Below are 24,224 nucleotides of genomic sequence, written 5' to 3' on the forward strand. Positions count from 1 at the left end.
CTGCTCTGGAAGGTCATCTTCAACAGCGGCTGAAAGGACGCCTGCTGTCTTCTGTGTGCGGTGGCCATCTCTGGAAATCTCCTTTCCCCATCCTGTAAAGTGTCCTGAAGACATCTGAATCGGTGCTTTCTGCATTTCTCCATCGCCACGGGCTCCACGACCGGAAGAATCCTTACACCCGTAGGTCCTGGGTACCGCTCAGTGGAACCAACAGCGGGAAAACCAACCCCAAGCAACCGCCAGTCGACCCATCTAGTCCTCTGGGGAAATCAGAGTCAGGGGGGTAAGTAAATGCAAAGCATTTGGCTCCCCCTGTCCTTTATAGGATAACATAAGTCTCTTTGTATACTTCCATTCCACTGCCATTTGGTTGTCGCACCTGAGCAGTGCAGCCTGAAAGATAAGGACTCATGTTTACTTACCAGTAACTCTTTGTTGCATCTTTCCTCTTGAACACTCACCAACACAAGTACTTTACCTGCAACAGATACATTCTGCATTGATGCATTGTGACTTTTGGGCAGAATTCCCCACTCTTCATACGGAGTAGACTTCTGAAGCTAGGGCATAGTTCTTGTGACTTGGTTCCATCTTACTGCATCACTTACGTCTTTTATAGTTTTAAGTCATTGAATGCATTCTATGAAACTATGGTGGCTGTACATATACTTATTGTGGAGTGTTGTGCGTTATCATAACCTGCTTGTTTAATTGTTTAGTGTGTGTGTTTGGGCCTAAAACAAATATAGTATTTCTGTACACTCCTGTCTAAATTGAATTGTGTGCTTCACTGTGTGGCCTCATTGTGGACCCTCACCCCCCTCATACTCTCCTCAGAATAGCCTTGACTGCTCTGCATTGCTACCTTGATTGGGTTTTGACTAACTCTCAGAGTTCCCTTGGTCACTATAACTAGTGTGGCCTCCTAATATCTATCCACTAGGCTAGATTCTAGAATCCCAGCTTAACAAATCCTTGTCAATGCAGCCGTTGTTGGACTTTTCCCTTTTGTATCTACAGGTGGGGGTATTTTGACTGGTGCATCCCTTCATGTGTCTGTTCCATCCCTTCATTTAGTTGTTCGCAAATCTTGAACAGTTATCCCAGGAACAATGTGCAAGATGATAGAAACAGAACACTCAATATCTGATGCATGTTATTGTGCAAGATTTCATTAGAAACGGCAAACGTGGCCTGCTTATGGATAGAGGATGTGCCTGGTCTTGCAAGAAAATGCACTTGATCTAGTCATATGGCGTATAGGATTTCATCAACGATGGGCCGTGCATGTGGTCTGACTACAAAAGGTGCCCGTGGTGACCCTATCTACATGCACAAACTCAGATTAGAGAAAGCATGGTGTGGCCAGATGAGAGATTACACGTCCATGATGAAATGGGATAACTCGCATATATGGCCAGATGGCAAGACGTCTGCTGTGAAAGGATGAACAAACTGTTTGAAGAGAGTGGTGATGTGTGATCTGATCAGAACTGAACGGTGTCCTATTAGGTGGCATGGTACCCAATTTAATAAGGAACTGATGGATATGATAATAGCGCTCAACATGGGAATCTTAGATAGAAATACTGTACAGCAAACAAAAGGAAGATGGGAAGTAACAGTAGACCATAGAAATAATGTACAGAGAGCGTCTCTGGAGGGTAAGATAAGGCATTGCAATGACAAGCCATAAATCAAACATAATATATTTGTATTTTTGTATTTGTATTTATTGATTTATTAAGCGCCTTACGCCAAATCGCTGTACAATTGAACAACATAATACATAAACAAACAACATAACAGCTGAAGCAAATACATAGTGAATTATTCAACAAAAACAGTGAAAAGAGCAATTAACTGGGGGGGATAGGTAGGGAAGGGGAGAGGGAGAGGATGGGAGTGGAGTGGTGATGAATGGTAGGAGGAGGGAACGGGGAAGGGTGAGAGGGGGGAGGTAGGAAAGGGGGGGTTAGGGGAAAGAATGAGGAGAGGGGAATGAAGAGGGGGGAGGAGCTTCAGGGAGGGGAATGGAGGAGGAGAGATTTAAGGGAAGTGTGGAATGAGGTGAGTGTGGGGGAAGAGCAGATAACAAGAGGGAGGGAGTTCCATATTAAGGCCTGTTGAGCAGTGTACATGCATACCATGCTCAAAGCATCAGACCATCATCAACTGTGTAAACATGTGGGCACCAGAGGCTCTTCGAGTTTGGCTAGATGGTGATGAGGGTTCTTTCAATGGTTCTCCGAGAAGAAGCAGCCATGTTAAATGGAGAGGGTAAGCCTTCCATTGAGGGTGCACCTGGCGTGACCAGGACCTGCATCATGTCATGGACGAAATGGCACAAACGCTGTCCAATGTGAAAGTGCACACCTGCTTAGACAGAATGCATGGTCTTATTTGGAAAGAGTCTCACATTGCTTGTTGAAAGGGAACTTGGATTTCGCACGATTGAGGTGCATGGTGTGGGTGAGGAATTGTGCGTATACCACAGAAATGAAAAATCCAAGATGAAGGTTCAGAAGATGAAGCTGTTGATTCAGCTTCTGACCACTGGCTGCCAGAGTGAGCCAAACCAGTGCTCAGGCCGGACATGGCCATGCCTATGTTGCCAGCCCCAAGTGTGACCGAAGGTATGCACCAAACCTACTTAAGTTAGTCCCTGGTCCTCATTCCGAGGTTGGTGGTAGTCATGGCGCTATTTGCGCCATGACTGCCATCAATAACAGGTCCAGCACCGGTCTAGTTCAATGGGGATTTACTGGTGTAGTCCGACCTTTGCGGGACCGGTAAGTCCCCATTGAAAATGCCATTCCCCATTCCCATTTGAGCCCACATAGGGCTCAATTGGAATGGGGAGGGCGCAAATAACGGGCTGGCGTATGTCAAACCCGTGATTTGCGCCCTGGTCCCTTAACGGGTCCCGTCCATAACGCCAGGTCAGACCAGGCGTTAAAGGAGGGACCCGCTAAGGGACCTTGTAGTAGGGCAGTAAGGGATTACCGGCACCAGTCTCCTTACCGGTGCCCGGTATCCCTTACCGCCCAACTTGGATTGAGGCCCTGTCTTAGAAAGTATTATGCAACTCTCTGCTTACCTCACAACCCAGCCTTAAATCCTGAATGGTCGGTCTATTCTTATAATTCCACTATCCACAACCCCAGAGAACTACAGAGTCATGTGGGACACATACACCAATGGCGTGCCAGTTACATGCAACGTCATGGTTCGTGACAATGGCAGTATTACTTGAGACTATGCCTTAAGCATCTACCACTCAATAATATGCATTTTCTCACCACAATTTTCTAGGTAGAAATGTTTGCAAGTTTGACTTGCAGAAGAAATTCTGTGCTCAGGATCTGCCCTTCAAGTATCTTTGCCACATGAAGGGATAGTTGTGAAGAAATCGACCACATGGTCGAATCCCTGAAACTGACCAACATGAAAAGCTAGAAATGTAAACTTGCGGTTGGTACTAAATGTTTTTGTTTTTTCTGATAACTCCACTTAGGGGCCCCTGGTAGACCTGGCCCGCTTGGCTTGCCCGGCATGCCTGGCCGCAGCGTGAGCGTCGGCTACACTTTGGTGAAGCACAGTCAGTCCGAACAAATACCTCCATGCCCCCTTGGAATGGCCAAGCTCTGGGAGGGATACAGCCTGCTGTATGTGGAAGGACAGGAGAAGGCACACAACCAGGACCTGGGTGAGTGACTTCAAGTTTATAGACAGGTTCAGCTTATAGATCTGTGCCTGCTGGAAAGCCATCCTTATGTCTATGGGGAAGTAAGCCTGTGAAGTGAAACCATTGTAAACCTTTGGGAATAATGCTGCAATGCCTTATTACCACAGGACTATGAAATGAATTGAAAACCATCTAGAACCTTTGCTTTTAGAAGGAAGCTATTTGTATGAGCCTATTATTGTTATTTAAGGAACATAATGTATTTGCATTGCTTTTATTGAATAGTGCTGTTTACCACTTTGGCACGCTGCAGTGCATCACGGTAAAGTTGGAAGGGGCACCATGGGTGATCGTGTCTGGACCCCAGATGTGTTGTAGAAGATGTTACTAGAATAATATTCTTATTATTTTATTAACCATATGTTTGATATTTAATAATGGACTATTAATAAATACTAAAGAGCAGGGAAGTAGCACTATTCCATAAGTATTTGATTTTATTATTGGTTTTATCTGCAGTTTTGATTTTTGTTTAAACAGTCAAGAATGAATCAATGAATATCAGTTCATAAATCAATAGGTCAGAACAGTGCATATCACTGAACCACTATTATTTGTTCCCTGTGATAAATAATTGATTATTTGGGGATATATTTGTTTCTACTCTTGACTTCTTTTGAAATTCCAACTGAATATGTATATCATTTATTTCTATATGTTGGTAAAATAACCCAGCAAGTTATTCACCTCCTCTGATTTCTGTGTATAACCTACAGACAGAGATTATAATCCCTGGAGGGCGACTCAGCCCTTAATCCGTGTGAGCTAAATACATTGTGTAATAAAAACATCTATTATTGAGGAATCTGGCATTAAGCACCAAAAAAATTGATGTTTTTCTAATATGCCCCCCCTTTTAAAATTCAAAATATATTCTGCTGTGAAAACCTTCCTCATGCGTTCAACGCTCCATCCCTTTAAATAGTTTTGTCACTTTGCTCAGAATTTTTAAACATTTGTTAGTGTTCTGTGTATACTGCTGTGACAAGAATTGAACGCAATGTTCCTATTTTAATATGATTTTCCTTAATCTATGTTGCGGCCTAGATAGTTTGTCATTGCTTCACAGCGGTCTCATAAGCGCGCTTGTATTGCTTTTTTGCGCTCCCTAAGCGAGATGCCATCGGTCTGCTATTTGGGTTCTCCGATCATCCCAAGCCTTGCAGGATGCAAGATGTCGACGTCTTCTGATGCAGCTTTTCCCCTTTCACGCAGGTCTTGCGGGGTCCTGCTTGCCTCGGTTCAGCACCATGCCATTCATTTACTGCAACATCAATGAAGTCTGCTACTTTGCCAGCAGGAATGACAAATCCTACTGGCTCTCCACCTCTGCTCCCATCCCCATGATGCCGGTCAGCAGCACGCAGATCCCAGAGTACATTAGTCGCTGCTCTGTATGCGAGGTGCCCTCCCAAGCGGTGGCGGTGCATAGCCAGGACATCACGATTCCCAAGTGCCCCGACGGCTGGCGTAGTCTCTGGATTGGATACTCCTTTCTTATGGTAAGTCATACTGGACTCTTCCAAATTCACTCTTCTAGTTGTGTTTGCCTCAGAGTTTAAAGCATTACAAACTTGTGCAAAATTTGAATGTGAATTTCTAAGGTGGTCTTTCTTTCCATGTTTTTAAAACATTTTGTGACTCAGTTGAATGCAAGTAGTATTTCCATCTTGGGATCTGAGTATCTCTCCGCCACCATCATCTTTCAATAGAGATGATATTCGCCAATTTACATGATTTGATATCAACCCAGGCAGCCTTTTATGAAGTGAGTTTGGAACTTTGGGGCTTCTGGACTTACCTGAACGCCTGCAGCCTTTGTTCAGCGTTACTGTAGTGCTTCTTAGTTCACATCAAATCCCTTGGTACAGTTATTTTGATATGCAGTCAAAAATGTGGTCATTTATTTCAAACGTTCACGTATTTCACCTCAGGCCTTGCAAGATCTTAAAAATCCCACTAGACCGGGCGATAACCTTGATGAACGTGAATACACAAATTCATCCAAAGGTACTTGCCACCAGGTTACCCAGGGTTATCCCGTCGTTGGTGGATTCACACTAAACACGGTTTGTTGCTCAGAGGACCACATTTGATAGTGTGAGACAAATAGTGAATTTAATTGAAGGTGCAGAGAAGCAGGGTTTAGACCAAGGGGTGGTCTCGTTAGACTCGACTAAGGCTTTTGACCGGGTTGGCCTTACTTATAGAGTACCTTGGAGGGTTTTCAATTTGGCCCTGTTTATATTAAAATGGTAATGGCTAATTATCAAGGGCCTGCCACTTCAATTGTGATCAATGCTAGAGGGCATGGTCCAATACAAATCTCCAGAGGGATGAGGTAGGGATGCCCCCTATCTACCACACTTGTTTGCCCCGACTATGGAACTGTTGACTAGATGAATGAGAGCTAAACCGCAGACCCAGGGTATTGCGATGAGGCCAACGGAGTATGAAATCTTGCTACATGTGGATGGCCTGTTATGCTGACAGACAAAGACAGATCCCTCCAAGCTATTGCACAGTTAATTCTGGCCTTTGAACAGACATCAGACTTCACAGTAAAAGATCAGAAGTCAATAGGACTAGATGTGGGCATACAACACGTGCGAAGTAAAGGGGCAAATTGAGAAAGTGACCCAGGTTCAGTTCACTGTGGATCCAATGACCTATTTAGGGATGAGGACTCCGCGCACCACGCAAGACATATATAAAGCAAATTTTCCTGCGCTCTTTGGGAGCTTCGAGGAAGATCTATGTTGGTGGTATAAACAAGAAATATCACGGCTGGGAACAGTAAAATTGGTTAAAATTAACTTGGTTATGTGTCAGGCATCCCCAGTTACAATCCCAGCACAACGGACTTCGGCAAAAGATTGTTGCTTTAATTTGCAGAGGGAGAAGACTGAGAGTAGAAGATCATTGTTACTCCGGGGCTTGAGATGGGAGGGCGGGGTGGTGGTAGGTGCCCTCAATGTTATGCGATATATACTAGCAGCCCAATTGGCAGGCATGCTTGAGGGGCTTGGAGACAAGTAAGCCTAAGTGGGTGTGTATGGAGCAGGCTATGGCCCCAGTTCCCCTAAGTACTCTTCAGGATTTCAGCACTCTCCAACACCCTGCAAGAAGAAGTTATTCACATCTACAAAAATAGCCCTTTATCACTGGTGTAAGCGTTTGCGCAAATGGGGTCTGGTGCCTGGGCTGAGGCCAATGGTTCCGATGTGGTCTAACCCTGATTTCGCTCCGGGCAACGATTTTTCCAGTTTTCGATAATGATGGGTGGGTGGGCTTCATAAACTGTCTGTTAAAGAATGGGGACAAACCCAGGACTGTAAAGCCAACATTCAGATAGGCCTGGGGGAATGCTTTTGATATGCGCAGCTTCGACACAGAGCTACAGATCTGGTGGTCAAGTTGGGCAGATCCAGACCTGTTACAGCACTGGAATTGATACTTGGAGCAGGCCTTTGTAGTGCCAGAGTCTCGACATTTCATAGACTGCTTGAAAGTGATACCGCTGCATTGGGTTCACAATACATGGCCAAATGGGAAGTGGCCCTGGGGTACCCTATTGACGATGAGGTATAAATGGAAATTTGGTCAAGGAATTGTACAACATCTAGGTGCATAACCAACAAGGAATGTACTTCCAAACTGTGTTATAGATGCTATCTCCCTCCCAGGAGATTACATAAGATGTTCCCGCGGCATTGCCCTGTTTGTTGGGGGGGGTGAGATGGGAGATTATTACCATATGTGGTTATGTGGTGGTCGTGCCAGAGGATACATAATTACTGGCTGGAGTTTCTTGTGCACTGCCGACACAAACCCTGATTCATGGAACTGTGCAAAGTGTATTTTTGCAGTGCAAAGTCCATGCACAGTCAGTGCATAGTCATTTTTGCAGTACAAAATCACTTTGCACAGACTTTGCACTGCAAAAAATACATTTTGCACAGTTCCATGAATCAGGGTGTGTTGGCAGTGCAAAGTCACTTTTCAGCAGTGCAAGGTCACTTTGACGCGTGCAAAGAATTCCATGAATCGGGCCTTTTGAGTCTCCTACTGAACCCATTAATAGTTCTATTGGGTAGAGTGGATGAGTTGGAATAACCACATGCGGGTAGCATGGCACGGCTGCTTACGTATTTATTATTGGCTGCCATGAACACAGTGGCAAAATGTTGGAAATCTATGGTAGGGCACTGCCGGTGCTTCCCATGTGGTTGGTTAAGGTCTGGGAGGTGTTGGTAGCAGAGAAGATGATGGCTACATTGGAAGACCGGATGGATGGGTAACTTAGGATCTGGCTGCCACTTATAGAATATTGCAATGATAGCCCATCAACAGTGTATAAACCGATTTTACTGCATAATTTCACATTTACATGAGGTGGAATTTACCTTGGGTCTGCAATTGGAGTGGCGGGGGTCTATAATGGGTGGGGTATGAAGTGTGTTGTTTCTATTATTGCATATTGTTGGGTTGCCCAAGGTGCTCTGTATGTCAAATTAAGCTTTTAATTAGAACAATATCGTATACCATGACCACACCTTTGTTAATAAGTAAAATTGTTTTAACTGAACCTGCAGGTAATTTCCTTTGCAATATAGATATATGGTTGTGGATTAAGGGGTAAATAGGGGGTGGGGAAGGGGTAGTAGTGAAGGGGTTGGGGGCATAAGGGGTGCCACCAAAATGTAAAAAATGTAAATTGAAATAACATTTCAAAGTAATCACTTTGAACTAAATTACCTCAAAGTCATTTTTTGCAGAGAATGAACAAGGAACCCATGCAGCAAGTTCCTCAGTTTAGAGAAATGCACTCACACCATGGTGAAGGGTCACAAAATATGTAACAGAGTTTCACCAAAAAGATATATTTGGCGCAATGCTGCCACCCGAAGGGCAGCCATGCACAGTGAAACAGTTATTTGCCATTTTCAAACAAACTCAAGTTTGTTTCCAGTAAATGTCAAAGAAAAGTTTCAAACATGCCCATAAGTCAGGTACCTTGAAATGGTACTTGTCCTTCATAAAATCTACTTGCCAGTGCGAGTGGGGTGATTCGTTTTGCAAGTCCTGTACCCAGTGCTTAATTTGTGCCTGTGTTTGCCGGTGTCCAACTCCGGCACATAATTTATAGCCGGGGCTGGGCACTAGCACTTCTCAAGTTTGCATGTCATGAGCTCTGCATCCATGAACTGCCACTACATATACCACTATGTCTGTTATTTGTGAGGGGAGCAGGCACTACAATGTCCTATACTGTGATGAATATATATGGGGGGTGAGATTGCACTGCTGAGGCCGATACTGAGAACATGTTTTACTTGCAGGGAGCTTGCACTACTGAGACCATTGCTATGACAGGTCTTTGTGAGTGGAGGTTGGAGTGCTAAGACATTCTAAGACTATTGTATGCGAGGGAAGCTTGCACTGCTGAAACCCATGCTTCAACCATTCTGCCTAATGGAAGCTTGCACTGCTTAGTCCCATGCAGTACCTATTACTTATGATAAAAGCTTCCACTGCTGCTTTCCAGTTCTGTGTTGAAGGAAGGTTACCTTGCACCAGTACTGCCAAGAAGGCCCGTTTCTATTTGAGGGAAGCTTTCGCTGCTGAGGCTGATGTGGATTTCTTCTGTGCAAGTGAAGCTTTCCCTACTGAAGTCCGTGGTTACTTGTTTGTGAGGGAAACATTCACTTCTGCTTCCCATGTTGACATACTCTATTTGAAATAACATGAACTGGTGTGGCCCAATCTGTACCCGATCTGGTTGATGAAAAAAGCCCTTCTACCGAAGCCTATTGTGACATACTCTGTGAGGGAAGATCATGTTGACCCATTCTCTGTGCGTATGGAAAAACTGAAAATGCAGCAGTTATTCTGTGTATATTACTGTTGCACCTGATGTGCCTAGTTGCTTAGTCCTTAAAACTTGCAGTGCTGCTGTCCATAATGTGCCTGTTCTGTGCGTGAGAGAGAAATTGCCCTTATGCCCTACCAAATCCACTGAGGCCACTGCAATATACCTTGAACGGATGTTCAAAACTGCTTCAAGTGTGAATTGGACAGCCAGGCCCACCACCCCTTCAAAAGTCCATTGCCACAGCCTCTACCAGCCCAGTCACACAAGTGATGAAGTATAATCTTTTTTCCCTAGCCAAAACTGGATATGTTACTAATTCCTATGACAAATCGTTCGGTGCCTCCTGCTTGACACATAAAACCTCACTCGCAGTAGACGTGACAATATCCAGCGATGATCAAACAGTATATTAGGACAAGCGAACACATAAGTAACATGGCCACTATATACCAACTCAGATCAGGCCAGGGTCACAACCAATACACATTCAAGGGCATAATATCGGACCCCCTACAGAGTAATCTAACACCTTGTACAATAGAAAAGCCACATCATTCCATAGAAGCCAGTACGCAATGCATGGATTCTTGATCCCAGGCAAATACATATGACTTCCATGATATTTCACCGGGTTAGCCCAATCCTTATCATGGCTGCTTAGATATCATAGTGCACACATTGAGCATCTCCACAAAACATGAAAACTCTGCTCAGGGGCCAGACTCTTACACTACAACTCCCGTATTCAATGAAAGAATCTGACTAACCTTGAGAACATTCCCAAACCTCTCCTGAACAGCATATAATACAGCAGAACCTGTGATGCGGCTTAAAAGAACACTACAGCCCCCTACACTGGAAATCCTACATTTTATGAATGCTTAAACACTTCTGGTAACCCTTATACTTCTTTCAGACAAGCTATTTGTGTGCCCAACTGCGTGCAGCTTCAGCGCCGTTGCCTGTGTAGTGAGAACACCAAAGAAAATGTTTAGATCTGCCTCTTTCTTAAATCCTACAAATACTGGGTCTCCTTTTGTAAAGTTCAGAAGTATTCAATGGTAAGAGGGAGCCAGCGAGGCAAGCCCTTCCCAGATGCTACAGGTAAAGGCAAGAGGGCCTGATCCTGTATTGAAGGAAGAGTGTGTGGGACAGTAATCTCCAGAAGAACTCAAGAGTTTGCGAGGACGACACGTCATAAACCCTGGGTGATTTGTAATTTAACCCAGGAGAATCTACAGACCAGCCAAGAGGGGCAAATGTGGTTGTATGACCGGGAAGCAACAATGAGGAGGTTCAAAGTGGGTAATGTGGTCCTGGACCTACTTCCAATGTCAGAATGTAAATTGGTGACTTTTAGGAGATTTTTCCACAGTCCTCTGGTGATTGATGTGAAACCATTTACCCTAAGGGTAAGAGAGGGTTCTGACCAAATGTTATAGAAAACTCTCTTATGTGACAGCAGTCGGACCTCTGTGACAAATTGCAGGTATTCACCCTTCTTCCCTAGGGGAAGACTCTCCCTGGCTGTGAGGCTACGGAGGTGAGCCCACTCCGCAAGACCCTATCTAGGGGTCATGGCAAGTTGGACCTCATGGTGAGAGACTCCCCTTTTGGGGACAAGGACTCCCATACCTGTGAGGAAAGCCCTGAAGGAACTATCATAGCCGTGCATATGAGACTGTCTTCCATGGAAAATAATATGGAGGCTTCCTGTTTGGCTGAAGGCAATGCAGAAAGGAATCTGTGTGAAGACAATATCCCATTAACTCGAGATGTGAATTTAACTGTGATGAGTCAGAGCAGACAGAGGAGAGGAGAGACGAAAAGCAGGAAAAGCCCCCTGACCTCATCACACCTTGTGGAGGCGAGGTAAAGGTAGATCACGAAGCCAGCGAGTTTAGAAGAAGCAGAGCCTCTGATTGTAAGAAGTTGTAATCCTAGTGTATAGGACCACAAGAACGGTGGTATGAACCAGAAGAGAAGGATAAGGTACTTGGTAGTGGCCCGACCACGTATGCAAAGTGGTGGGCGGGACGCCTAAAGAACAATGCAGAGACTACAGCGACGGGCAGTGAGAACACCTTCTGAGCACCAGCATTTGCAGGCGGTAGATGTCCAATGCCAAGCCAGGAACAAGAGATTAAAGAAGAAGGAAGAGAGCGAGAAGCAGACCCAAGCGACTGCCGAGCCGTGCAACCCTTCCCCACATCACAAGAGGTACTGGGGGAATATGGAAGTGCAGGAGGCCGCCAGGATTCTTTATTTATGTGAAGCAACTCATCCCAGACTTGAGGATGAAGCCATAATCAGAAAGCTGAATGGTTGAAATTGTGAAACTTGAAGGTAACACATAACAACACATAACAAATAATCTGGTAACGAGAGACCGGGAGTATATGGAAAGAGAAACTCATCCCAGTACTGAGATCAAAATATTGTGGAAGAGCCCAGATAAGCAGGGAAATGAACAACAACAAGTGATAAGAGAGACATTTAAACAACCCAGGTGGGGAACTAAGAGAGACTGGGAACAGAAACCCTATGTAGAAGGGCAAGAACCGTAAATGTGAAAAGTTGAAGCGTGTGACAAGGAAAAGCCTAAAAGATATAACAAGAAAGGAAAGATAAGGCTCACGATTGAAGAGGATAGAAGAACCCTAAATCCCAGAGAGAGTACAATTGACAAATAAAGCCAGAAAGGAAATAGAAGCAAAGATACTTGGCAAAAGCATAAACAGAAATATAGTGAAGAATATGAATGTGATCCCAAGCAATTGTAGGGAAAACTACTTCCAGGAGAGGACCATAGAAAGGCTTAGAACCAGCAGGCATGGCCTGGAGCGGGCATGGCCTGGAGCTCTGTCTAGTCGGATGGCTTCCTGAGTGCCTCTGATGATGTGAGGGGCGATAAAACGCTTACTCCCACTCTATCCCCACTGAATATTGAGAGCAATGGAAGGTGGCAGCAGCCACTGAAAGTATAGGGGCTCCTCCAGAATGTTTGCCAGTGTTCGACACCCCCAGGAAGCTCTGTTCTTCCTGGATCGATGGTGCAAGGCTTGGGAACACAAGATGCCGGCCGGCAGCCGGGACCATGATGAAACGGCCATCCGTCCAGTGATGAGCCAACTCTGAGTAATTGCCGGGGAGATTTGGCGGCGGTGGCATTAATGCTCCCTGGACTGCCGCAGAGCAGCGATCCACACAGCCCCAACCCAACCTTGTGAGTTCTGACTGGGAGGAATGGAGGGCCTGTGAGAACACTGATGGAAGGTGACTCAGTGGAGCCCCGTAGCACAAGGACCCAGTGTGGGGAATAATTGGATCCCCAGTGCAAATACAGCGGGTTCTGCAGAGTAGCGCTTTTCGGAGTATCTGTTAAGCGCTGGTGGCCTGACTTCTCTTTATCCAGACTTTGCGATCTTCACTAGGTGCTCAGGGCCAGTCAGGCTTAATCAGCTGACCTTGTCTGGTTCACGCGCACCGTTCCCTGGCGGCCCAGCGGGGCTACAGTGTTCGAATTTGAGGGTGAGAGTGGTGAGCCCTGGGATCGGTGCTGAATGAATCCAAGTGAAGAAGTGCTTAAAGACCTAGCCCTAGAGAAGCTCAGCTGGTCTTGCGGTGATAGCCATCGTTTCAGTAACTGGGTGCTGTGACGGGTCAGTAATGTGAGACTCACGACTGTCTTTAGTTTTCTCAAGATTCAACATTTTATTTTGCACACATTTATTTTAAAAAACCTAGCTAAACCTACTCTACCAGGGGATTACATACCTAGTCTAGGTTCCAAGGGAAAACCTAGCATTCTCAAAGGTTACCTTCGCACTAAACAACAAACATTCAAAGTAACATGGAAAAAAAAGGTTACCAAGCAACCAGTGTCTTGGATGACTCCTAGTGATCCTGCGCAGATCTTGTTCCCCCAGGAATGTTCCAAAGTCAATTCTTCCAAGGAAAAGAAATTCTTGAACAAAGTCTTGAAAACGTTCCAAATAAACAAAAGTTCATACAAACAAAATTCCACTGGTAACAGTTCCTACTTCGCTTGATGAAAAGATTCCCTTTCTAAGTTCCACAAAGAAGACAACTCCTCTGCTTACAGCTTCTGCAGCGTCTTTTACATACGGTTTGTCAGGATGCTTCTGCTTAAGGTTTGCTCTCTCTTCAGGAACTCCTTTCTAGTATTGGAATGTGTGAGCAGGCGCCCTTGCCCACAGTTGACGTCTGCTTCTACTTCTTTCAACTGCTATTTTTCTGACAAGAATGTTGACAACCACAGTTCCACCTCTGCTACTGCAACTTTTAATGTTATGCAATTGTACTGCTGCTACTGCAACTTCAACCTCTACAGGTGGGTAAGGAACGCTTCTCTCCTATAAAACAAGAAAGGGCAGCCTCTTTGCCTGTCCTTCTGTCTAGCAGCTAGCACAAAATCCGCCTCTAGCCTCCAGACTAGTTCTTCTTAGCTCACATAGTCTCAGCCATGCAGATTTTAGATCAGATTATTTTACCAAGTACCCAGCTACCTTCCCCAGCTTCATACACATCTTCTCCAGTATTTGCACCCAAAGCTGCCACTGCCACTGTTTCACCTTTGGATAACTTTGTCACCCCGATATTAGAGAGCTCTGTATTAACGACAGCTTCAAAAAATCCAAAATAATGGTGTACAGTTTTTGAATGAACGGCATTCACTATAACACAGATTAGTCTATGGGCTTGGGTAATACTTGTTCTGTACTCTGCTCCAACCACTTCTACCACTTAAGCACACGCAATTTCATGTTTCTCTTGAACTGCCACTTCAAAATAGGCACATTCCCACCTTTCGTTCAGCATGAAGCTTCCAAGGTATCAGGAAAACACTGTCATGCGCAACCTCTTCAAAGGTTAACCAATGCTTGTAACCCTTTGGGATAGTCAATCTTGCTTCAATAGGTTTACAGGCAGCATTCCCCTCGTTAATGGGAGCAACGTGACCGCTCGGCAACAAGTTTAAAAAGAAAAAGAGATGCTTTCAATACATGCATTTATTTCAGATTGTTAACAAAAGCGTTTGTTACATTTTCTTTGTTAGGAAAGACTTCCCACTTCTGCAAACAACTTTTTGCACCCAGGACACCCAAGCGAGGATACTAGGGGAAAAGAGGCGAAGATGCCCTCAGGTTCCTCACATTTCCCTCAGCTTGCTTCTGCACATGGGCCTTGGGGGAATGCACGACTTCAGCTCTGCAATCACAGCAATTAGGCACACCTTGAAAGACTGCCTTTCTCTCCCAGCCTCGTCCAATGCTTCCACAGCCAAACAGAGTTTGTGAGCACAGAACCAACTCAGAGCCTGCAGGTGAAATCTTCCCTTCTGCTCCGGCGTCCCTTCCGTGGTCACAGCTCCTTGTGAACTGTCAGTCTCATGCTTTGTTTCTTCTGCTTCTGCTACTGCCGACCTTCCAGTTCCTGCTACAGCTTCTTTCTACTGCTCCTCTCTGCTGCATCCTTTTATGCCTCACAAGTGGGTTAATTGGTTGCAGATACAGGCCCTTAGAACGTAATGCCTGGCCTTGCCTTGCCTGCCTGGCCTTGATTCCTGCATGTCTTTCATCCCTCTTCTTCTTCACAGTCCCTGAGGGATTCTGGTACATGTAGTCCATTGGAGTTTCTATTTGTCAACTTCTTTAGAATGACAAAGAGCCATCAAAAGGGTAGGGTTACGGGGGAATGTTAAATAGTGGTTCCTCACAGTATTCCTGGTTTCATTCCCCCCACCATGTGATCCTCCCTTGGTACACCACTCCCAGGGTCAGGATCAGAGAGGGCCTGCCTTACTCTGGCCACATGAGAAGGGTCCCAGACCAGGTTTCTGGGGGAATCCCGTCGGACTTTCCCCGAGTGCTCTCTATCGCCCTGCCTGAGTGGACCACCCAACAAGTCCCTGGCATTTTTATCTTGTTGCAGTGGCAGCTTCCTACCGTGCACCCAAGGAGAACCGTCTGCTTCCTGCTTCTGAGGTTTGTCTGGTCGAAGTCAAGGAGACTTGCATGCTGCTGCTGGACGACTACTGAGGGCATGGCATGGGCAACTGGCTCATCTGGATTCCCCATAGTGATCTGATCTGTGCCTGGGATTGATCTTCCCACAGCCATCTACAGCTCGGCCCTGACAGATTGAGCCAGCACCATTGCGAAAACACTAAAAGGGAGCAAACATGCAGATATCGCAATGCTACTTCAGCCTCCTGATAACGCCAAAAGGTCAGAGATGATTTCAGCTCAGGTGCACACTCTGGCTACCTACCAGGGTCCTCCAGGACATGCTTAGTGAAATTAAGAAAATACATAACGGCACAGCCAGAATTATCCCACAAAAACTCAGTGCATGTTGGGGGCTGAAAGCAGGGTTAACGAGCTGGAAACAACTGTATGCGAGCAGTCCTATAAAATTAGTGAAAGGGCACACAAAATCAAGGTGCTGGAGGCTAGTTGTGAGAACCTAGAGGGAAAGCAGAAGGACACAGAGAATCGCTACAGCAGAAATAATCTACGGATCCGAGGGATCCCGGTGGGAGTTTGTCAAAAGCCTTTTCTGTTCCCTACTCTAACTGCCTACCGACTCCACCCTGGAACTGGACACCAGACCAAGGGCCCCCTACATCACAGAGAACCGCCAGACTTACTGACTCGGGTGTACTTTTTTGCTCACAAAGCGTGAATAATGAGTGCGGCAAGGGACAGACCAGACTTTACCTTCAGAAAAATTAAGCTCTCATTGTTTGAGGACCTGACCTAGCTACATCAACGCTATTAAAGAGGAGATTGCTACGCCCAATGACCGAATGGCTGTGAATCAAAGAAGTTACCTATAGATGGGGTTCCCTACCATGCTGACCTTTACGATCAAGGGGCCACAGTGGTTTATCAAATCAATAAAGGAAGGGGTGCAGCTGTTGAGCTCAGAGGGCGAGGAGCCCAGAACGGACGAGACAGATGTCGTGCCCTCCTCGCGACCCCTTCGGGGTCGTCCACGAGATGGACTAGAGCTGGGAAGACCAGCACACCGATAGGCTCAACTATGCAGGATAGTGGTGGGAGCGATTGACCCCATCTTTTGGCAAGAATGATCCGGACGCTTAGGAATATCGTCATCTCCCTGGGACCAGCTGCTTTGGATGAGTGCCCTATTGTTGCTATCTGACGCGGGTATAACTGTAATGTGGGGAGGTGGATTTGCCCTTTCGATTGGTCTATGTCGCCCTTCAAGTCAGGAAGCCCAACCATACAGGGGTAGATTTCTGTTTTTGGTTTAACCTTGCTTAGGTTCAGGGTTTTAGGGTAGGCGTGGGGACTAGGGGTTTGTTGTTAAGGTTAGGAAAATCGACTGTGATGTTCGCAGTATGTCGGAGCTTGTGGCAAAAATGTGTTTCTCTGTGTGGGCAGCCACATCAGCTAATAGGCTATATAGATTCCTATGCCCCTGACCTTACCGGATGAGGGTGGGGGAGATGTGACCCACATGGGTACATGGAATGTTTATAAAGAATATATTAGCTCAGCGACAAGGTGCTTGTGTTGGAAACAAGACGACACGAAGCAACAAAGGTTTGATCCCCAGGACCGCGCTTAGAAACCTCAGGTTATTAAGCGCGTTATAAATACACAACTAAGAGACATTGGGCCTCATTCCGAGTTTGGAGGTAGCCATGGCTGCCTCCAAACTCGGGTCTGGGTCCGTGGTGTCGCAATGGGGACTTACCGGGACATTCCGACCTATGCGGAACCCGTAAATCCCCATTTCGAAAACCATTCCCCATTCCCATTGAGCCCCATTGAGCAAATTGCAGGCCCGTAAAACCAGCCGGTCCCGGTGGGACCCGCTAAGGGACCTCGTAATAGGACGGTAGGGGGTTAATGGCACCGGCATCCTTACCGGTGCTGTTAACCCCCTACCTCCAGGGTCGGAATGACCCCCATAGTCCTGTAACAACGCCTCAATGCCCCCGGGCTGTGTGAGCGCTTTCAAAATCCAATAAATAAATAAATAAAGTTACTGTTAAGTTATTTGGACATTGCCTTATTGTGCATTAATGAAAAGTGCTTTTTAAACACACTATCTCCTTCTGAAGAGTTCCCTTGATTGCTCGGTCATCCATCACTTGGAGAGCCAGGGTGGTTCGAAGCAAGAACCATGTGTAAGCCAAATAGGTTGATATATCTGTTCTCAGGAAATAAAAACTCTATTATGCGATCCCAGGAATATTATCCCGGACAGAAAGTTAGGAGGTTATAATCAAGAAGTAAATGTAAGACATTTCACACTTAGAGTAATGTAAACTGTAAAAATAAAGACATTTTAAAAGATGAAGTTAACATGTTGAAAAGGAAATTCTGTGTTAGTTTTAAAAAGGTTTTTGATTTCTTAGTGATTTAGTTCAAGGTAATCCCCATATCCCCCAGCTATACCGATCACCCCCTTAATTGACTTACCTTTTTCTAGCTTTGAAGGCATATTTTACAAATGGGTGGAAATCCCCAAACGCCCCACACACCATTTCAACCCTTCTCTGCTCTCCTCACTTGCTCTGAACCATACTGATCCAGCCAGAAGTCTTTTCCTTTTGATCGATTTTATGAATTTCTTAAATAAAATTGTGATGTTTTTGCTTTCTTCATTTTTACTTTAGTTTTTGTCAGGAAGGGTTTATTTTACCTTTTAATTTTCAGTATTCTTCATTTCTCCAGGGGTATCAGTACAGTATACCGAAATAAGGCTTAAGAAAATTCCTCTAATACCGTCCTTGAGCACCCCTTTTCTCCAGGTCCTCTCTATTGGCCCTCCCTTATATTCTATAGACAAATGCATGTTTTTACAAAGTGAAAGAACTTGCTAAAATCATGTAACTAGTAGTTGGGAACCAGTATGAGTCCCAAGTACCCGTATCCTCTATTTGCGGTATTAGCTTGTAAATACTGTCTATGCTATGCAGGGGGCTTTACTTCAAGTTGCAAGCTGCTAGCTAACTATAAATAAATCTGGATCTGGGGTGCATACTGGCTAAAAGAAGGAATGACATGGCCTGGAAGTCTCCAACGGGCCCGTAGATAGACTCCTGATGGAAGGCTTTGAGGCGCTGGGCCATGGCAGAGTCGGCATTATAGCACAGGGCGTTGCAAAGGGCGTCGACAGAAGGGTGCGATAACATGTTAGCCTGGAATGCGCTGTTGCAGGAGCTGTTCCTCTCGCCCGATGATAAACCACCTTGAGAAAAGGTGCTACTCTGGAAGGGTAGGGTCATGTAGCAAACCGGGTTATGTGACTCAAATGTTTGGGAGGTGGGATGAGAAGGATAGCAGGATGGGGACAGGACCGTTGGCGGGAAACCTAATACACCTTGGAATTGGACACTTTAACCAGATATTCCCAACTGTATGCAATGCAAGTTGTTAGTTAAAGTGTTATTTGGGTAGTGGGTAGTTGATCGAACCTCTGTTTATTGGTGATTGTACTTGGCAGGATGTACCTATGCGATGATGACATGATGGTTGTACTAAACTGAATAAACAGATTCTTTTTTTTTTTAAGTCACTTGCCACCTCAATTCTATACATACGCACAGCACACCATTTCGTACTCACCACGAGTCAAATATCACTGTGCACATTTTGCACCCTAGTAAGAATTGTTCTTTTTTTACTGTTCAATAGAAAGAGTGGGAACAATGGTAAGGCCACTCTGAACAATGGAGTTTTCAAGCACAGTTTGCAATCCCATGTTGGCTCACAGGTTTTGATTCCTTCATAGGTTTCTATCAGTTTGTGCCAGAGTGCAACACCTCAAATGGTGAGTCGCCGATCCCAGACTCACTGGATTCCATCCACCGACCTCCCTTCTTTGCCGAATTGTTTTAAGCGATTCAACTTGTTTTACCTCCCCTGCTTCCTTTGGTGCCTGGGGGGCTCTACGCTCAGAGTCACCTCCTTCCCCATTACAACTCTCAATGGGGGCTCCACCTGTCATTACTCTGCCTACCGCCTGCAGCATACACCCACGCTAAGGGCCTCCTCACTATGCCCCTATCCTCTCCCCAATCTTCTATGTCCACTCGATGCACCACCAAGCCCCATCTTCTCCTTACCTCTTCTTCAATGGCAGCCCATTCCTCTTCCTATGCCCTGCGCACACATAGTCATAGAAAGCAGACCACGCATTCTATGGCTATGTGTTCGGTGCTTCACTCATTCGGTGAGGATGGAGTGTATGACCCGTCTTCATGGAATATGAGTAGACCCCTTCACTGTGTACAGTATTAATCTTAACCACTGTGTCTCAGCAATTACCTGCAACTGGTGTAACCTGTTACTGAATTTACCTGGAAGGAGGTTCATAAAAAACGTACATCCTTCTTACTATGCCCTGAGGCTTCCTAATGGTACCTTACTTCACCCAGGTAGTTGTTAACCCAATAAGGGATTCCTAAAGGCCACAGACAAATTGGGTTCAGGTCAGTAGGTCCCTGATTTATGGACCATTAATCCTGTGATTTGTGAACAGTCTGAAGCAAATATATTATGAAATATATTTAATTGGAACTCATTTCAGTAATCTCCTATTCTAATTGGAACCCATTTCAGTAATCTCCTATTCTAAGCATCGCTTTCAAACCAGTATTCTAAATTGGTTTGCTTTTGCTGTTTATGTCGGTTGACATGATGAATTCATTCTATGTTAATAGGTCAGTTTTTAATAATAGCTTTTCGCTTTCTTTCAGCACACTGCTGCTGGTGCGGAAGGTGGTGGCCAGTCTCTGGTGTCGCCAGGCTCGTGCCTCGAGGATTTCCGTGCCACCCCATTCATCGAATGCAACGGCGCCCGAGGTACATGCCATTACTTTGCGAACAAGTACAGTTTTTGGCTGACCACAGTAGATGCATCGCGGCAGTTCATTGGCGCAGCTCCCCCCTCTGAAACTCTAAAAGCTGGACAGCTCCGAACACGTGTGAGCCGGTGTCAAGTCTGCATGAAGAACTTGTAGCAAGAGCATGCAATGCAATCTCACTACTCAATAAAGAATCAACATTAAGCCTCAGAAAGGTTTTGGAACATGATTTTGTACATCTACTCGGTCTGCCTAAGAGGTTCAAGAGGACCTGGACATCACACCAATTGGAAATGAGAAATCTCATTGTAACGGTAGACGCCAATGGGACTTGGGACGTTGCATAATGAAGGAGGGACAGGCTTGTGTTCTGGGACCTCTGAGTGTTGTCCAGAATGGTGCTAATTCCTCTTGTTTTCCAGTGTTTTGTGGTTCATGGCTACCTCAGAAAGTCTATCCCATATCATCGGAGTTCATATGATGAGCTCTTCACAACTCCCTCAACGACGGTTCCTGCATGGAGGCATCTTGAACGATGGGGAGGTGGTTGTTCCTGTCTTTTGGACTTGTGCCACTGATGACTCTTCTACAGATTAAATGTACTTGATGGTCATCAAAACAGAGCTGCCAATTCATTAAAAATGTAATTACTGAGACATGATGGAAAGATGGTGGGGTAATGGTGCAAGCAGATTATTTGATTACAAATCTTAAGTAGTGTTGTCAATATCAGAACATCAAAGAAAAGTGTGTTTTTGACACGACAAGGGTTCTGACAAGCGCTAGTAATGTACACTGTTACAGCAATTCTGCCTTTTTATAGACAGTTGTCTATCTGCGCGTCTTATCCCATTTCTCAGCCCGCATAAATAGGTCAAGATATTGTTATTGTGTATAATGAGACATCACCACCAGTTAAGGATACATTTTAGACTTGGAACAAGGGGTCTCTCTGATGTGTGAGTACTCTCTGAAGTTTTTGGTATTTTCTATAAAAGAAGAAGCAATAAGCGGTGAAGGCACGTTGGTAGACTAAGTGTTGGATAGTGAGCGAAATGAACACCTTTCTCATGGGCGTTGTTAACAAGGTACAATGTTTTCACATGTTGCGGAGTGAGACTGAGAGACCATAGGTTCAGACTTCCCAGCCAATTAGTGTCTCACCAGCAGGTGCCTTCTTTTCTGTTTGCTGGATGAATTAAGGTGTTGCTTTGATAATTATGCACCTTATTTAGGTGTAAGTTTATTGTGAACATACCTATCAAACAAATCTGCTATTGATGGCTGCACTAGGTCCTACTCACTGTGGCCCTACCAGAGTTGTAGTCTTGTAGCTGCTACCTTCAATTCCAGAAGCATTTTTGAAACCACTAGACTCATTTTTCATCTTGCAAACCAATTTAGCCTTTTCGAGGTAGCCTTGGTGCTAATTTTTTTGTTGTTTAAATGTATGTATATTATTACCAATAGAAGCCCTGCCCTGCCACTAGCGGCCTCCTTTATTCATCAAAGAAAAATACGTAAAGTGTTGGATGTAAATTTGTGACTGCACGATCACCCTGCGCGCTACCTGCTCTATATGTATTATTATAGTTTTGTACGTCCGCCATTGTTTTTATAACTCACAAAAGCTTTTATATGCAGTATTCCTTGAGGGTGTAATTACAGATTCAATACTACTGATTGTATTTTCCATGAATCATTTTACTAAGCCAAGATGCAGAAAGCGGTATCACACTGAAGTCAGAAAATTGTATTTTCAGCTTCTACTTTCATAGCTAGTGTGCGCATGTAAGTCCCTCCAGCACACCGATAGTACCAAATTGGCAGAAAAATCCATGCACATTTTAAATAAAAGTGAATTCATGATTGACATGTCATGTTGGTGTCTTCCATTTTCACTATGTCCTTCACAGAAGCCTTGTTCACATGCTGCACATATTAACCTTATCAAAGGTTAAGGTTAGTTGAATTTCCGGAGATTGTTCTGCTGTGCCTAATTCGATTCCTCCATATGTGCTCATAAATACACAACTAACAATTATAGAGCTAAATTATCTTGGTGGGAAGCAGTATTCTAATTTTTAGGGTATGCCACTGATATATCGGCCACTGTTTGGTCACCACTATTGTATCGTGGCATTTAGTTACTCGTCACATGCTTTGAATAAGCCCCCATCTAGTGGTTGGTGCAAAGTTACATCTTGTTTTACGAAGTCAAAAAAAGAGCTTCGACAGGGTCGTAACTGTCATACTCTTCATGTCCTACGTGCATGGGTTCCCATGTTCCCTCATGCGTTGGGATGCTGAGATGGGTTATATCAGCCACTAGGTTGGACGTAAAAAGCAGAGTACTGTTAACTATTCATATTGAGCAAACTCGAGGCTGAAGCTACTTCTTATCTGCATCGAGTGGCGCTCCACACCGAAGGGCCAACAGTACGGGCGGCTACAGGTTTTCTATATTTTGTGGCTTTCTTGTAAAATGCCTCAAACACTCATAGTTTAAAATGAAAAAGCTAACTTGAGTGTTTTCTGCCCAAAGTGTAACTACGTTCCCTTGTAAGGGCACGCAACATGTGTGTAACAGCTGTCTTCCAAGAGACCATGACAAGGCTCAGTGGCGAATGTACAACCTCCTCAGAATAAAGACTATAATGGCATGAAAAACAAAACTGATCAGTCTATGCCATGCTAATTAGAGAGGAAATATCAAGAGTTTCCTCGCAAACGATCCCGGGTGAGTTGGGTTGAAATCAAATTATGCTGTGGAGGCATCGCCTGTTATCCAGAAGGCTGCATAGGAACCTAGGCCAAAAACTAAAACAGAGGATGGCTGTCCAAGGCTATCGACTGATCACTCGAATTTGACGAAGACGGTAGTTGAGCACACATCGATTATGTTGAAAATTTAAACTAAAACTCATGATTCCCATCAAAAATAATCCCAGAACACTTGACTCCAACACACACAGAGTCTGGTAGGACCAAGACACATGACAAAAAACAAAAACCCACACAGAGAGTTCCACACCAAAATCTCTATCAAAAGATGTCACTAAAAGGGGAAGGGAAACTCATCTCTAATATGCAAAAGGGAGGGATTATTGAATTACCAGAGTTTGGGGAAGTGTTAGAGGATGGGTTTATACCCCGTAAAACAGCCACTGCCCCCACAGAATGAGAGCAAAGGCAAACGGGGGTTGCAGGAGCATTTCAGCACCATTATGAGTCAAATGGGTCCTTTATAGATTTTATGATCATTTGCCTAAGAAGAGAAGGAAGTACACCTTCAAAAAAAGGGAAGGAAAGTCTAGAACAATCTTTTGTAGAGGAAGAGCAGAAGGAAAACTATTACCATATTAAATGATGGTAATTACATCAACCCAGATGAGTACCACAGACATTTTTTGGAGCTATCAATAACTTCATGACCTAATGAGAGTCAATGCCTTACACAGGCCTCCAAAGTAGGGCATCAGGCAGATTCAGTATATATCCAAACTCATGAATCAGAAGAATAGGCAGATTGCATTAAGGATATTCTGCAAGGGAAACAAACAGGCTCTCAATACATACCACTTTAAAAAAATTATACAAAAAAAGGGTGACACTATGCCTAATTCATCCACCTCAAACCATACCAGTAAACTCAAGAATAGAAAATAAATCTACAGCAGCATCCACCGACACACTGTATGTTAGGGGTCATTGAAAACCATACACGTTAG

General features: G+C 44.7%; 1 protein-coding gene across 2 annotated transcripts in view; it reads left to right on the top strand.

Moving 5' to 3' along the window:
* Positions 1–22,366, top strand: part of COL4A6 (collagen type IV alpha 6 chain) — an 856,046-nt gene extending 833,680 nt beyond the window's left edge. For both annotated transcript variants that reach the window (XM_069612628.1, XM_069612629.1), the window contains 3 exons: positions 3,518–3,709; positions 4,964–5,250; positions 20,386–22,366. In XM_069612628.1, coding sequence (XP_069468729.1) covers positions 3,518–3,709; positions 4,964–5,250; positions 20,386–20,649 — 743 coding nt within the window. In that variant the 3' untranslated portion in view covers positions 20,650–22,366. The remainder of the gene's footprint in view (positions 1–3,517; positions 3,710–4,963; positions 5,251–20,385) is intronic.
* The last annotated feature ends 1,858 nt before the right edge of the window (positions 22,367–24,224 follow it).

This window comes from Ambystoma mexicanum, chromosome 5p (genome assembly GCF_040938575.1).
Source record: "Ambystoma mexicanum isolate Mex_15411 chromosome 5p, UKY_AmexF1_1, whole genome shotgun sequence".
NCBI lineage: Eukaryota > Metazoa > Chordata > Amphibia > Caudata > Ambystomatidae > Ambystoma > Ambystoma mexicanum.